Genomic DNA, 14,908 nt, shown 5'->3' on the forward strand with positions numbered 1-14,908 from the left:
TATCTTTCTCTCCCCCTCTCTGTCTTCCCCTCCTCTCTCCCATTTCTCTCTGTCCTGACAACCCAACAGTGATGACATCAATAACAACAACAATAATAACTAAAATAAAACAACAAGGGCAACAAAAGGGAATAAATAGTTTTAAAAGAGAATTCGAAAAATAACTGAGCAGATGGAAGCTCAAATAGCAAAGGATCTTAGATTTAATACTGGAAAAGGCTGCTTTCAGGACAGAAAGCATTATAGGACTTTTGATTCACCATGGGAATCGCAACAGCTGTGACCAAAATACCAGAACATCTCAGGCTTCACAAAAGGCAGTTTAGCCAGTAATGACCCAGAAGTGCTTTAACATTCTCATAGGAATTCTGGGTTGAAAAGGAAATAAATCCTTCCCAAACTAAAACTATCTGGAAGATAACTAATTTTTTTGTCTTTTGCCTCCAGGGTTATCACTGGGGCTCGATGCCAGCACTACAAATCCACTGCTCCTGGAGGCCATTTTTCCCATTTTGTTACCCTTGTTGTGGTTGTTATTGTTGTTATAGTTGTTGTTGTTGGACAGGACAGAGAGAAATCGAAAGGGGAGGGGAAGACAGAGAAGGGGAGAGAAAGATAAGCACCTGCAGACCTGCTTCACCGCTTGCAAAGTCCCCACCCCCACCCCCGCAGGTAGGGAACTGGGGGCTTGAACCAGGATTCTCTTTATTAGTTATTTATTTATTATTATTAATTATATCTAGATATTATTATTTATATTATTGATGGCATTGTTGTTGGATAGGACAGAGAGAAATGGAGACAGAAGGGGAAGACAGAGCGGGGAGAGAAAGATAGATACCTGCAGACCTGCTTTACCACTTGTAAAGTGACTCCCTTCAGTTGGGAAGCTGGGGGCTCGAACCAGGATCCTTATGCCGGTCCTTGCGCTTTGTACTATGTGCGCTTAACCCAATGAGCTACTGCCCAGCCCCCTAAATTGTAGGGGCCAGTCACAACTGGTACATATTACATATGGAAGGCACATATTACACTATGGAAGGCCCTGGGTTCAAGCCCCCTGTACCCACCTGCCAGGGGAATCTTCATGAGCAGTGCTGTAGATAGATGTCTATCTCCTCCTCCCCTAATGATTTTTTTAAAAGGTTTTCTTTATTAATAAGATAGGAAAAGAGAGAGGCAGAACCAGACATCACTCTGATATATGAGCTGCCATGGAGATTGAACTCAGGACCTCATGTTTGAGAGTCCAGTGCTTTATCCACTGCACCACTGGACCAACTCCCTATTGATTTCAGTCTCTATCCAGAAAGTAAATTGAAATATTTTTAAAATATCTAAATTATATACACACTGAGATGGAGAGATAGCTCACTGAGTAATCTGAATGCCTTGTCATGTACTCTACCCAGCTTCAGACCCCAGCACAACATAGAAGGTCTCAGGGCACCAGAGAAAGCTTTCTTTTTTTATATATATAGTTTTTTTAATGTTTATTTATTCCCTTTTGTTGCCCTTGTTTCGTTGTTGTAGTTATTACTGTTGTTATTGATGTCACTGTTGTCAGACAGGGCAGAGAGAAATGGAGAGGAGGGGAAGACAGAGAGGGGGAGAGGAAATAGACACCTGCAGACCTGCTTCACCACTTGTGAAGCGGCTCTCCTGCAGGTGGGGAGCCGGGGCTCTAACTAGGATCCTTACGATAGTCCTTGTGCTTTGCGCCACATGCACTTAACCCACTGCGCTACCACCCGACTCCCAAGAAAGCTCTATCTGAATGAAAAAGTGGCCTAGAGCAGTAAAACCACACATGTGACAACCTGGCTGAAGAAAGGAAGGAGAGGGGGGGAAGAAAAGGGAAAAAAAAAAAAAAGGGAAGTAAGATAGACATTGTAATATATAATGCACTATAAATATGTAACTAGATATAATGGAAATTCCTAGATGTTAGGCATTTAATTATACTTTTGCTCAGAAAAAATATTAGCTCTAAATATTTGTAATAAAACTATAAAAACAGGGGGTCGGGCGGTGGCGCAAAGCGCAGGGACCGGCATAAGGATCCCGGTTCGAGCCCCGGGCTCCCCACCTGCAGGGGAGTCGCTTCACAGGCGGTGAAGCAGGTCTGCAGGTGTCTATCTTTCTCTCCCCCTCTCTGTCTTCCCCTCCTCTCTCCATTTCTCTCTGTCCTATCCAACAACGAATTGCGTCAACAAGGGCAATAATAATAACCACAACGAAGCTACAACAAGGGCAACAAAAGGGGGAAAAAAAAAGGCCTCCAGGAGCGGTGGATTCATGGTGCAGGCACCGAGCCCAGCAATAACCCTGGAGGAGGAAAAAAAAAAAAACTATAAAAACAAATTAATCATCTAATGCAAGGCATCTAGAAAATAATAAAGCCAAACAGGACAGGGGCAGATAGCATAATGGTTATACAAAGGGACTCTTCATGTCTGAGGCTCCAAGTCTCAGATTCAATCCTCTTCACTAGAACCACTAGAACCAGAAGCTAGAGTTGAAGAGAGTTCTGGTTGAAAACAGGAGGGGCCAGGCAGTGGTGCACCTAGTTAAGTGCACGTAGCATACAGCTCCCTCTCAATTTCTGGCCTATCAAATTGAAAAAACATATTGTGTGGTCCGGAAGGTGGCGCAATGGCAAAGCATTGGACTCTCAAGCATGAGGTCCTGAGTTCAATCCTCCGCAGCACATGTACCAGAGAGATGTCTGGTTCTTTCTCTCTCTCCTCCTTTCTCATTAATAAATAAAAATAATTAAAAAAAATAAAAAGCATTAAAAATTAGTTGGTACTGGGGGTGGGGCGCTAGTGCAGCGGGTTAAGCACACATGGCACAAAGTGCAAGGATCCTGGTTTGAGCCCCCGGCTCCCCACCTGCAGGGGGGTCACTTCACAAGCAGTGAAGCAGGTCTGCAGGTGTCTTTCTCTCCCCTTCCCTCTGTCTTCCCCTCTTCCATTTCTCTCTGTCCTATTCAATAACAATGATAATAATAACCACAACAATAAAACAACAAGGGCAAAAAAATAGCCTCCAGGAGCAGTGGGCTCCTGGTGCAGGCACCAAGACCCAGCAATACCCTGGAGGCAAAAAAATAAAAAGTTGGTACTAAATTAGATGGTGGTATTGGGGACTGAACAATGACACAGGAGAAGGGACTGAACCTCAGGCCTCTGGTGTGGTCACTTCACTCTTGTCCCTGCCTCCAGGGGAAGTGGCCCCAGTGCAGGGCACCGCCTTTGACCTGCAGAAGTCAGTACAGCTGGGGAGGCACCTGCAGGAGTTCCATTTGCAGGGCTTCGACCACAACTTCTGTCTGAACAGGACTCAGGACAAGCACTTCTGTGCCCGGTAGGTGACTGACTCACTGCAGGCCCCTTCTTGCACAGCAAACCAAAGGCCATCCCTTCCCCCCCCCGTAGGCCCAGGGCCCCAGCATCCAGCCCCCCACTTCTGCTTGCTCTTCTGCTAAAGACCTGTTTATTTAGGGGCCAGTGAGCAGGCCCAGCCTGTGTGCCCTGCCATGTATATGGTGCTGTGGTGTCTTTCCACCTGAGTGGGCACCCTGGCAGCCAGTCTGCCGGCATTTCTCCAGGAAAGCCAGGGTTGGAATGAAGCTCTGTGTTGAGGAGCCTCAGAGCTGTCACCCCGGGGGAAACTCACTCATTGGGTAAGGTCCTCAAGCCACACTAACATGCAGGAGGGAGTTCCCAGGACACTGGAAGAAGCTCCAGCACTAGGTATTATCTCTCTACCTCTCGGGAAATGAAAGAATGAATGAATGAATGGCTGCCCAGCAGCAGTGAGCCATCCCAAGCCTGCAGGCTCCCCACCTCCCCATCCGGGGCCTAATACAAGCCGGCTCTCCACAGTGTGCAGCACGCGGCCAGCGGTCGGGTTCTGGACGTGTCCACCACGCAGCCGGGCCTACAGTTCTACACAGGCAACTTCCTGGACGGCTCCCTGCATGGCAAGGGTGGCTCGGTCTACCCCCGGCACAGTGGCTTCTGCCTGGAGACCCAGCACTGGCCTGACTCTGTTAACCAGGTGAGGTGCTCCAGCTACGTAAAGGCTGGGCCCCAAAGACTCCCTGGCGTGTGTGTGTGTGTGTGTGTGTGTGTGTGTGTGTGTGTGTGTGTGTGTGTGTGTGTGTCAGGCTAGAGGGAAAGGGTTAGGCCCCAGCTCTTCAAATTGCAGTGTGGAACGCTGTGGCTCATTCGTGTCAGTGGATAATCTCCCAGGGCCAGGAGACAGTACATCTAGTGCAGGGACCCTGTCACCACACAGAAAGACCATGTCAGGACCAGGGAAAGCTCCAAAGATGATGGAGCAGTGCATGGTGTCTGTCTGAAATTTTAAAAAAATGGGGTGGGTGGTAAATCCCTCCAGGAACACATGCTCTGCACTATAGGCAAAACAGTGGTTATAAAAAAATGCAGTCGTGGTTCGGGAGGTGGCACAGTGGTAAAGCTTTGGACTCTCAATCATGAGGTCTCAAGTTCGATCCCCGGCAGCACAAGTGCCAGAGTAATATCTGGTTCTTTCTCTCTCCTCCTATCTTTCTCATAAATAAAATCTTTAAAAAAAAAGTTAAAAAAATGCAGTCTTGGTGTCGGGCAGTAGCGCAGCGCGTTAAGCGCAGGTGGCACAAAGTGCAAGTATCAGCATAAGGATCCCCGTTCGAGCCCCCGGCTCCCCACCTAGAGGGGAGTCGCTTCTGTAGGTCTATCTTTCTCTTCCCCTCTGTCTTCCCCTCCTCTCTTCATTTCTCTCTGTCCTATCCAACAACGACATCAGTAACAATAACAATGCAACAAAAGGGAATAAATTAAAATAATAAAAATTCTAAAAAAAAAAAAAAAAGTGCTGTCTCAGGGCTGGAGATGGTTAATTCTCCAAGGGCTCAGATTCAATCCCCAGCACCACCATAAGCCAGAGCTGAACAGTGCTCTGATTAAAATAATAATGAACACCTGGGTCAATGTAGCAGGACCTAGTTTAAGCCCCCAGTTCCCATCTTCAAAGGAGAAGCTTCACAAATGGCAAAGCAGTGCTCAAGTGTCTGTCTCCTCCTTCCAATTCTGTCTCTATCCTAGTGAATAAAGTATTTAAAAGACTAAAAAAATAATAATGCTAACTCACCCAATATAGACACACCTCCCTCCCTGTGAGGGGCCCTGGGTCTGAGCCCCAGCCCCACGTGGGAGTGATGGCAGTGGTGTCTCTCCTCTCTGTCTCTACTTTAAAAAAAATGAGAATACAACAAAAAAACAGTAAGGGCAACAAAAGGGAAAATAAATATTAAAAAAAAAGAAAAGAAAAAGAAACCAGTAGGTCCCAGAACTACATCAATAAGCCCACACTAACTGCTGCCCAGGGTCGCGCCCCGTGAGCCTCTGGTCCTCACCTCACTGTGACCCTTTCCTCCACAGCCTCACTTCCCCTCAGTGCTGCTGAGGCCTGGCGAGGAGTACAACCACACCACCTGGTTCAAGTTCTCAGTGGCCTAAGGGGGCTCCCGGAGACAAGACGCCAACCCAGTCCTGTGGATCCAAGCCATTCTGTGGATGGTGATGACACTACACCTAATTTCTCCCCGGTCTAGCAGTCACCTGGCCAGGGGGCTCCATCCCTCCTTCCCTCAGGCTGTCATGCCCTGATGCCACATGGGTACAGACTGCCCTTAAAGCCCCTATGTTCAGAGAGGGAATGTGACCCACCTTAGCACAAAGTGGGAAGGGGACCTGAAGTCCTCAGAAGAAATGATTTTCTTGGCTCTGCTTCAGCCAGTCTGACTGCCAACCCACTCCCCACCCTGTCAGCCACTCTCAGCCCAGGCCACTCTCGGAAAAAGCAACTGTTGTACTGGCTGAAGCCTTATGTGGTGGGACATGACCTCCACAAATGGAATGAAAGATAGCTAACTTGGTAGTGATGTCCTGCACACAAACCCTGTAGATGAGGTCCCCAATTCAACCCCCCCCACCACCACCACCACACAGGACACCATGAATGGTGTCAGGGAGACTCCACAGAGGTGCAGTGCTCTGGTCTCTCTTCTCAATTAAAAGGGGGGGGGGGCAGTGGATAAAGCTTTTCTCATTAATATAATCTTGGGGCTGGGTGGTGGCAGCAAACCTGCTTAAGTGCCAAGGACCCGGGTTTGAGCCCCCAGTCCCCGCCTGCAGGAGGAAAGCTTCACAAGTGATGGATCAGGGCTACAAATGTCTCTCTCTCCCCTTCCCTCTCAATTTCTGGCTCTCTATTCAAGGAATAAAGATAATTTTAAAAATAACAGTCTCTAATAACTTTTAAGATTTTATTTTATTAATGAGAAAGATAGGAACATCACTCTGGCACATGTCTTGCCAGGGATCGAACTCAGTACCTCACTCTTGAGGTTTATCACTGAAGCTTTATCACTGCACCACCTCCCAGACAAAACTTTATTTTCCTTTACTGTGAGATGGGAGGTCTAAGGAATAGCCCCCACATTCATGTGGCCCAGCACCTAGGAGGCATGTGTGGGTTGAGAGTGAGTGGAGTGTGGGGTGTCCCACCTTTAAGTCATTATCCAGCAGACATGGGCTGGGGAGGTGGCTCTATCAGTCTTATGTGTGTGCTGGAGGTCCACGTGATAGAGCAGTGCTCTGATTTTCTCACTAGTGTGGTCCAGGAGCTGGCAGTGCCAATTGTCTCACTATCTTTCCACTCCCCTCAATTTGTCTCTTACACACAAAACAACCCCCCCCCCATTTTTATTGTCCTTGTTATTGCTGTTGTTGGAGAAGAAAGACAGAAATCAAGAGGGGAGACACCTGCAGACCTGCCTCAACACCTGTGAAGCAACCCCCCGGCAGGTGGAGAGCCCATCCTTGCACCTCGCGCCACGTGCGCTTAGTATTCTCTGTAAAATACATGTTACCATGTGTAAGGACCGTCCCAGTCCCAGGGGGTAGGGAGCTTCACAAGCAAGGCAAGTATCTCTTTCCCCCTCCTCTCAGTTTGTCTCCAATAAATATTAGGGGAAGTTTTTTTTCTTGAGAAAAAAAACAGTAACACAGTGGTCTAGGTGGACAATGGACATAGCATTGGACTCTCAAGGATAAAGTTGTCAGTTCTAGCCCCATCACTGCAAAGGATGTTCAGTTCTCATTCTCTCCCATCAGTGAGTAAATCAGTGATGCCTTGAGGACTTCGGGGTACAAGCAGTGCTGGCTTTGTCCCTACTTCCTCCTTGAGGGCTTTTAAAAGATAGCTCAGTAGGTGGAGCGTGCACCTAGATGTGTGGAGACTATGGCTGGTGCAGGGGCATGGTAGGTAAACTAACACGTTAATCATAGGTAGTATCACAGAATGTTCCCTAGTGACTTTTCTGATACTTATTTTAAAAATCAATTCGGTATTTATTTCATTCATTAGTGAAAAAAGGAACCAGACTTGGGAGTTCAATTTCAAAGTCAGCAAAATAAAGATGTAGCATCACTTATAAAAAAAACCTTCCCTGGGAGTCAGGCTGTAGTGCAGCGGGTTAAGCGCAGGTGGCACAAAGCACAAGGACCGACATAAGGATCCCGGTTCGAACCCCGGCTCCCCACCTGCAGGGGAGTCGCTTCACAGGCGGTGAAGCAGGTCTGCAGGTGTCTATCTTTCTCTCCTCCTCTCTGTCTTCCCCTCCTCTCTCCATTTCTCTCTGTCCTATCCAACAACAACAATAATAACTACAATAAAACAACAAGGGCAACAAAGGGAATAAGTAAATAAAATAAATATTTAAAAAAAAAAAACCTTCCCTGTTACTTTCTCCTATTCACTGACCTATGTGTGTGCCTGTTCCTCTCAAAAGCGCAGGAGGAAGTGATCTGGTTGGTTGGGCCTGGAATGTCAGGGGCTCCACTAGGTGGCAGTGTTTCGAGGGGAAAAGCCATGAAACAGAGCAGGCTTCTTGTGTTTGGGGTGGGGGGGTAGCAGCTTCCTACAAGGAGCTTTTTACCACACCTACTCTGCCTAAAGATTGTGGGGGGGGGAGGTGGAGGGGAACCCACCTCAGAGCACCCTACCAGCCACTAACCAGACCCAAACGCTACTCAGCACGTGGGTGTGATGTTTATCCAGTACCAGGTTTTAAAACCCAAGTTTGGGCCAGCTGGCCAGGGGTAGTGTGGCAGAATTTCCTAAAACCACTTAGTTAAAACCTCTTACTCCCCCCTCCCCTTTTACTTCTCTAGACCAGTGTTTAGTAATCCTCCAAAAATGCACGCAGGATTAATGAAACCTTCCTACACTGGGTTCAGAACTCCCACTTCCAAAAATTGAGTACCATGGGGCCGGCCGGGCCTGGTAGTGGTGCACCTTTGAGCAAAGCTGCAGGTGGTCTTTCTTCTGCCCCTCCTTCAATTTCTTACTATATCCAAATAAAGAAATAGAGATGTGAATAAATGAATAAAAATGAGTACCAAGATGGTGCTTTGCAAATTTATTCTTCCATACACAATGAAAGCTGATCAGTACTACAGATAAGCCTGCATTACAAAGCTTCTTCGTATCAGCCTTATAATCAAACCAAATTTCCAGCATGCTAAAGCTAAACTCAAGCAGACTAGTAGTACTCAAATTCCAATTCCACTCAACTTTGCTTAAAAAATATAATTAGGCGGGTCAATGCTTGTGCTGTTTTTTTTTGTTGTTTTGTTTTCTTCAAGGTTACAAAATAACCAGCTTTCAAAAAACCTGCTAAAATAATCATTACCTCAAAAATCTACCGACAACATTCTACAGCTACCAGGTGCAACAGGTGTTGCTAACTATTAATCTACAAATAGGCCAATGTGGTGGGAGAAGCCTGGCTCAGGAATGGACACATCTCTGCTTAACAACAGTCCAAGGGCTGGGAGATAGCTCACCCAGGAGTGTACACTTTGTGATGTGCGAGGATCTGCGTTCAAGTCTCTGGGCACCACCATGCAAGTGGGGAAGCTTCACAAGCCGTGGAGCAGTGCTGTGGTGTTCCTTCTCTCTGTCTCTCACACTCTTATTATCTGGGGAAGAAGAAAAAAAGAGGACCACTGGGAGCAGTGGTATCATGCAGGCACAGAACCCCAGCAACACAACCAAGCAAAATATAACAATCAGAAAGAGCAATGTATTTGAAGGTATAAAGGTAGACCATACATATATGGTCTGGAAAGCTGTTTGCAAAAAAGCTAGTTTCCATGAGCATATTCTGGACAAAATTCCTCAAACACACATAATCAGTTACAGTTGACCAAAAGACCCTGAAAAATGTGTTAGGCCATTTTTAATTATCTTTGATAGAGATAGCCAGAAATCATGGGGAGGAAGAGCAACAGAAACCTGCAGCACTGCTTCACCACTTGTGAAGCTTTCCCCTGCAGGTAGGGAGGAAATCTTTATAATGGGGGTTCCAACTTGACACCACCCAGCACCCGAAAACCCCGACTTTACTCCTGTCATTTTTACAGGGAAATCAGCTGTCCCTCTAGTTCCAGACTGAGATCATGAACCCAATACCTACACTACTCTGAGAGTCTCCATGCTCCTAAGTAAAACAGAACTTTTTGTGTCTGTTCTCTAGGGCTTGTTAACACCTCTACGCTTTTGCATGTAGATTTGTCTGAAGTTCTCAAGGGTTGAATCCCGAAAGTTTAATTAATACTGAACACAAATCAAAAACTAGTTAGAAACATTTTATTTAAATGTGCCAAATAAAAACCCACACTTCCAGACCATAGTATGTTAATACATTCAACACAAACGTCTATCTCACTGCTGTGAATTTACAGAGTACTAATCCAGATCCATTTTGAGTACTTTACAGACATCACCAACCCCTCATGACAATGTAAACAAAGTGGCTTTCCCCACAGGGTCAGCTCCAGCTTCAGTCCCCTCTTTCAGGACTTGCACTCCTTCGCGGGCTTCCTGATGGGGACCGACTACAAAGAAAGACATTAAGTTTGGCACCAATTAGTATCTGCTGCCACTCACACTGATGTATTTAACAGGGCAGGTGCTGTCAAACTCAGTTCCTATTACATCAAACCCTTGGTTTCCGCCTGATTAGGTCTAAGAGTCCCTCTTCTAAAGTGCCAAGGCTAAGTGAATGAGAAACTTTCATGCCTGAGGCACCAAAAGGCCCAGGTTCAATTCCCAGTACCACCATAAGCCAGAGCTGAGCAATACTTTTAAAATATTTTGAGCGATATATATGTTACAGCTCTAAAATTTCATTTTATGAGATCATTTTTCTAAACCATCATCCATGGAAGTTAAAAAAATGCTCTGGGAGTTGGGCGGTAGCACAGCAAGTTAAAACGCATGTGGCGCAAAGCGCAAGGACCGGCTTAAGGATCCCGGTTCAAGCCCCCCTACAAGGGAGTCACTTCACAGGCGGTGAAGCAGGTCTGCGGGTATCTATCTTTCTCTCCCTCTCCTGTCTCCATATTTCTCTGTCCTATCCAGCAACAGCAGCAACTACAACAATAAAAAGACACAAGGGCAACAAAAGGGAATAAATATTTTTTTTTAAAAAAATGCTTCTTTTAAAAAAAGTAATCATTAGGGTCAGGCAGTGGTGCACCTGGTTAAGCACTCACAATACAGTGTGCAAGGACCCAGGTTCAAGCCCCTGGTCCCACACCTGCAGAGAGAAAGCTTCACAAGTGGTAAAGCAGGGCTGCAGGTGTCTCTGTCTCTTTCCTTCTCTATCTCCCCTGCCCTTCTCAATTTGTCTCTATCCGATAATAAATATTTAAAAGTAATTAAAATAAAAAAGCAATCACCTCAGAGATTTGGTCTCTATTTTAGTAATACATGTTGTGCACCTGTTCTCCAAAACTCAAAAGCTTGCAGGTCAAATTAACAGTCTCAATTTGCCGACAAAACGTAAGTTGGCTTACCTTCTTTTTGGAGATGGAGATCTGGACTTTGATCGGCTGTCAAAGCAAGAAAATTCCTGTTAAGAACACTGACCATGCCCGTAAGATTCACAGTATCACATCCAACTGCCCTGAGCTAAAAACGTCACACTTAAATGAAAAAACAGCCCAAACCAATCTACCCTGGAGGAGACAGCATAAGGGTTCTGCAAAGAGACTCTCATGCCTGAGGCTCCAAGGTCTCAGGTTCAATCACCCACACCACCATAAGCCAGAGCTGAGCAGTGCTCTGGTAAAATAAAATTAAAAGAATAAGGGGGGGGGGGATCATCTACCAAAAACAAGTTTTCTCGTAAGATGAATGAACTACTGTATTTGATCATCTTCCACTCAGCTTCTAGCCCATTTTCACTAGACTTGCTCTCCAAGTCTTACCAGTTCTAGCAAGGGCTTCTTCCTACAACCCCAAATCAGAAGCCTCCTTCAAGGCACTCTGAACTAACTCTCTGGGGACTGGTACCACATAAACTTGGAGGGCATTCATCATTCCCAGCCTACCTGCTTCTTGGTCGTGAGAGAGACCTGGACCTGGACCTGGACCTCGACCGGGATCTTAAAAAACAAAAGCAAAAATAATACTAAGCATCTCAGCAGGCAACTAAGGAATAAATGGGACAAAAATGCAAGTCAATGACCATGCTTTATTTTTATTATATTATTTTAATGAAAGAAAGTTGAGAGGGAGGGGAGAGAGACAGACACCAGACCACTGCTCAGCTCTGGTTTATGGTGGGGCTGGGGATTGAACCTGGGACCTCAGAACCTCATATATGAGAGTCTTTCTGCATAACCGTTATGCTGTGTCCCCAGTCCTCGACCATGCTTCTGCTTCTAACAAGCTAACATTAAATCAAATCTGTGGAATCTCTGCTTTCAAGACCCAGTGCTATTTTATCCACAGAAGCAATTAGTTAAGGCATTGCCCACTACTGGACTGTAGGGTATAGGAATGTCACCTTATTTTCGAGTTTACCCATTTCTGTCAGCTTTAAGCCTCCACAAAGCAATGATTTTATATATCCTTCTGAGACTTTTTAAGTCAGACTAATGCCCTATTCACCTCAAGTACACTACCACCACCACCACTCTTGAACAATCTACTATGGTCTCAAAATGATCCATTGCCCCCAAGAGAAACTTGCTATTATGAATCTCTTCCCCTTTCCAATGCACCTTTCTCACTGACATCAGGCAAGAGATCAAATCGTCCTTTAGGGCTAGAATCACAGGTTTGCTGTCTCCAAGTCTGTTTATACTCTGTGCCCACCTAGAATCCTTCCTTCAGTGGAGAACAGGTCTCTCAGAACCTTCAACTATAAAACTAGGGTCATTCATACCCACTACAGCTCCTAATAAAAACTCAATTCAAAAGCCGTTTTCTGGAGAATGACATCTCAATCATGACCAAGATTCCACTGTCTTGGCTCAGATAAGGCCAATCCAAATACAGAAAAGGATGAGAAAGTGTTACATACTGGAAATACCTCGATCCTTTTATGGATCCAGACCTAGAGCGTCTGAGAGAAGCCGATCTTGATCTCCTAATAGACACAGATCTCGATCGTCTGGGAGAAGCCGACCTTGACCTGAAATGTAAACCAGAGTTTTAGTCCATCTTTACCTGATACCCTCTGAAACTAGCTACAAATTGCCCACCCTAGCAGATGACTCACCTTCGGCCCCGGCTCCTGCTTCGAGAGCGAGAATATCTCCGGCCCCTGGATCTTGAATGTGATCTAGACCGTGACCTAGTTGTCAAGTTAGAAAACAACAAAATGTTAGGTGGCAACTCGTTTGTACCGTCTGTGTGCCTCTGCTGAAATCGAATCTCAGACTATTTAAATTTAGTGTCTCATTTGGAAATAATCTCTGGGCCTATTAGTTGTCGAGATATTTAACTTCCTAAAAAAAGATTCGTTAAAAAACTGAATTACATCTTAGAATTACATTAACAGAAAACACTGGAATGTGTATTTAAAATAAACCTTGCAAGTCTGCAGGTCGACCCTCTTTGGCCCATGGTCTAGTAGGTCTAGCAGATCTAGACGATCTAGAAGTATCTATAGCCGATCGCTGCATCTAGATGTTTTCTTCAATCTAACGACGATCAAACTGACAGCCAAATGAGCCAGGTGAGGCTTGATTGACGCAAGAAGATTTTTCTAGCTGAGAATGTGGCCAATCTGGTGTTCCTCTTTCTAAACCGGAGGGGGCCCCACTGTAAGCCAATTTTACTGTTACGGCGATCACCTCTCAAATTTTCTGCCCTTTAAAGAATAAGGTGAAGCTAGGTGTAGATGGCTCGAGGGGATCTGGCCTCTTATGCTGATCACCTCAAGGTCTAGAAGGATCTTAATTGTCGGATTTGCAAGGCGCCTCAGCATGATATCATAAGGCTCGTGACATTCTGAATCAAGGCGACTGACTCAAACGAAGAAACCTGAAAGGTTTTGACCAGGTTGATTATTAATATATTAGCATTTGTTTAATTACACAAAAATTGTTAAAAAAAAAAAAATACACCTGTACAATTAACATTCAAGTTTATAGAAAAATACTAGTTTCTTCTTTTTTTTTTTTTGCTAATAAAAAAATTACTTGATTAACTAAGCATACCAACCACTCCTTATTAAAATCAATACCTGCTTCTCCTCCGGCGGCTGTACCGGTGGCAATCATATGCATAATGTCCCTTTTCGCCACACTCATAGCATCTATCATTGGGATCAAAGGGACGGCGGGCTGGTGGCCTATCAAAACGAGATCTCCGGGGCATGCCCGTGGAGAGTTCCACCCTCACTCGGGAGCCACAAATGACCCTGAGGGAGAAAAGCAACCGAAATCTGTCGTTAAAGAAGATGCCCCGCGGCCCGGGAGGTGGCGCGGCGGATAATGCCCGAGAATCTGTCAGGCCCGAGGAGACCCCCCCACCACCCGTCACACCGCGCGCGCCATCGTTCGCTGCCCCCCTCACGCTTTCTTTCCCACCACCCGCCGGCGGGCACACGGGACTCCCGCCTACTAACGGAGGCCCGCACCCTCTGCCCTTTGCACCCCAGACTCACTTCCCGTCCAGGCCTCTCACGGCGTCCTCTGCATCTCGAGGGTCCTCGAACTCCACGAAGGCGAACCCCGGCGGGTTGCGCGCGATCCACACGGTCCGCAGGGGGCCGTAGTAGCTGAAGGCCCGCTCGAGCTCGCCCTTGCCGGCGCCCGTGCCCAGGTTGCCCACGTACACCTTGGTCTCCGCTGAGGAACGCAAACGGGCGCCGTCACGCCGGCTGAGAGGGAGGGGACCCCGGCGACAGCTCGGGACCGGGACGCCCCAGGAAGCGCACCGGGAGTGCGGGTGGGGAGTCCTAGGTCTTCCCCAGGGGTCGCAGCCGCCCCTCCACCCGATCGGCCCCAGCGGGTCCCTCACCTGTCCCCGGCCCCCGCAGCCCCTCACCGTCGCCACCCCGGGTGCCCGCGGCCCCTCCCGCCAGCGGTGGCGGGAAGGCGGCCTCCATGCAGGCGGCTGCGCAAGATGGCAGCCGAGTGGGGGAGGGCGGAGGGGCGCGGGCGTCCGGAGGCGGGTCGGGGGTCTCCCCGCCAGGCGTCTGTCCGGGGGCCCCCTCCTCCGGGTCCCCGTGCCCTCGGCTCTGCCGTCCGCGCCGCCCGCCCGCCGGCCGGCCACCGCCGCCATTACGCACGCGGGAATAACCGCCCAACCGCCGCCCGGCTTCCCGCCAGCGCCTCCCGCCTCCGAGCCGGCTTCGACACTCACCGCCCCCGTAGCGCCCGTAACGCGACATGGTGAGCGACCCGCGAGCGCAGCCCCGAAGCCCGCAGCGCCGGAGCTCGAGTCCACAGCTACAGAACTACGCAAGTCTTCGCCCTCAGTCCCGGCGGCTCTGAGGCCGGAGCGCCGGCGCGTGCGCTTTTATAGAGGG

General features: G+C 47.6%; 2 protein-coding genes across 10 annotated transcripts in view; one reads left to right on the top strand and one right to left on the bottom strand.

Annotated features, from left to right (window-relative positions):
• Positions 1 to 6,313, top strand: part of GALM (galactose mutarotase) — a 23,654-nt gene extending 17,341 nt beyond the window's left edge. The window contains exons 5-7 of the mRNA XM_007520992.3: positions 3,228 to 3,369; positions 3,891 to 4,065; positions 5,451 to 6,313. Coding sequence (XP_007521054.1) covers positions 3,228 to 3,369; positions 3,891 to 4,065; positions 5,451 to 5,528 — 395 coding nt within the window. The 3' untranslated portion in view covers positions 5,529 to 6,313. The remainder of the gene's footprint in view (positions 1 to 3,227; positions 3,370 to 3,890; positions 4,066 to 5,450) is intronic.
• A 2,158-nt stretch (positions 6,314 to 8,471) lies between these two features.
• On the bottom strand, positions 8,472 to 14,902 carry SRSF7 (serine and arginine rich splicing factor 7). 9 transcript variants are annotated; one of them, XM_060186879.1, is made up of 8 exons: positions 14,743 to 14,902; positions 14,042 to 14,225; positions 13,619 to 13,795; positions 12,650 to 12,724; positions 12,461 to 12,562; positions 11,475 to 11,528; positions 10,938 to 10,973; positions 8,472 to 9,056 (listed from the first exon to the last, which is right to left on the bottom strand). In XM_060186879.1, the coding sequence occupies exons 1-8, from the start codon at positions 14,768 to 14,770 to the stop codon at positions 9,053 to 9,055; spliced, it is 660 nt and encodes a 219-aa protein (XP_060042862.1). In that variant the 5' UTR covers positions 14,771 to 14,902; the 3' UTR covers positions 8,472 to 9,052. The 9 variants fall into 9 exon arrangements, 8 of the variants coding, with proteins under 8 accessions (XP_060042862.1, XP_060042861.1, XP_060042865.1 ...); XM_060186878.1 differs by having other exon boundaries at positions 12,452 to 12,562; XM_016187223.2 differs by lacking the exon at positions 8,472 to 9,056 and adding an exon at positions 9,713 to 9,974.
• Between the last annotated feature and the right edge of the window lie 6 nt (positions 14,903 to 14,908).

This window comes from Erinaceus europaeus, chromosome 3, assembly GCF_950295315.1.
Source record: "Erinaceus europaeus chromosome 3, mEriEur2.1, whole genome shotgun sequence".
NCBI classification, from domain to species: domain Eukaryota; kingdom Metazoa; phylum Chordata; class Mammalia; order Eulipotyphla; family Erinaceidae; genus Erinaceus; species Erinaceus europaeus.

Coding starts and splice junctions, on each gene's coding strand:
- SRSF7 (XM_016187222.2), bottom strand. CDS start 14,770: ATGTCGCGTTACGGGCGCTACGGGGGCG. Junction 12,725..13,618: donor AGCCGCCGGAGGAGAAGCAG/GTATTGATTTTA, acceptor CTTGACAACTAG/GTCACGGTCTAGATCACATT. Junction 10,974..11,474: donor CTCTCACGACCAAGAAGCAG/GTAGGCTGGGAA, acceptor TTGCTTTGACAG/CCGATCAAAGTCCAGATCTC.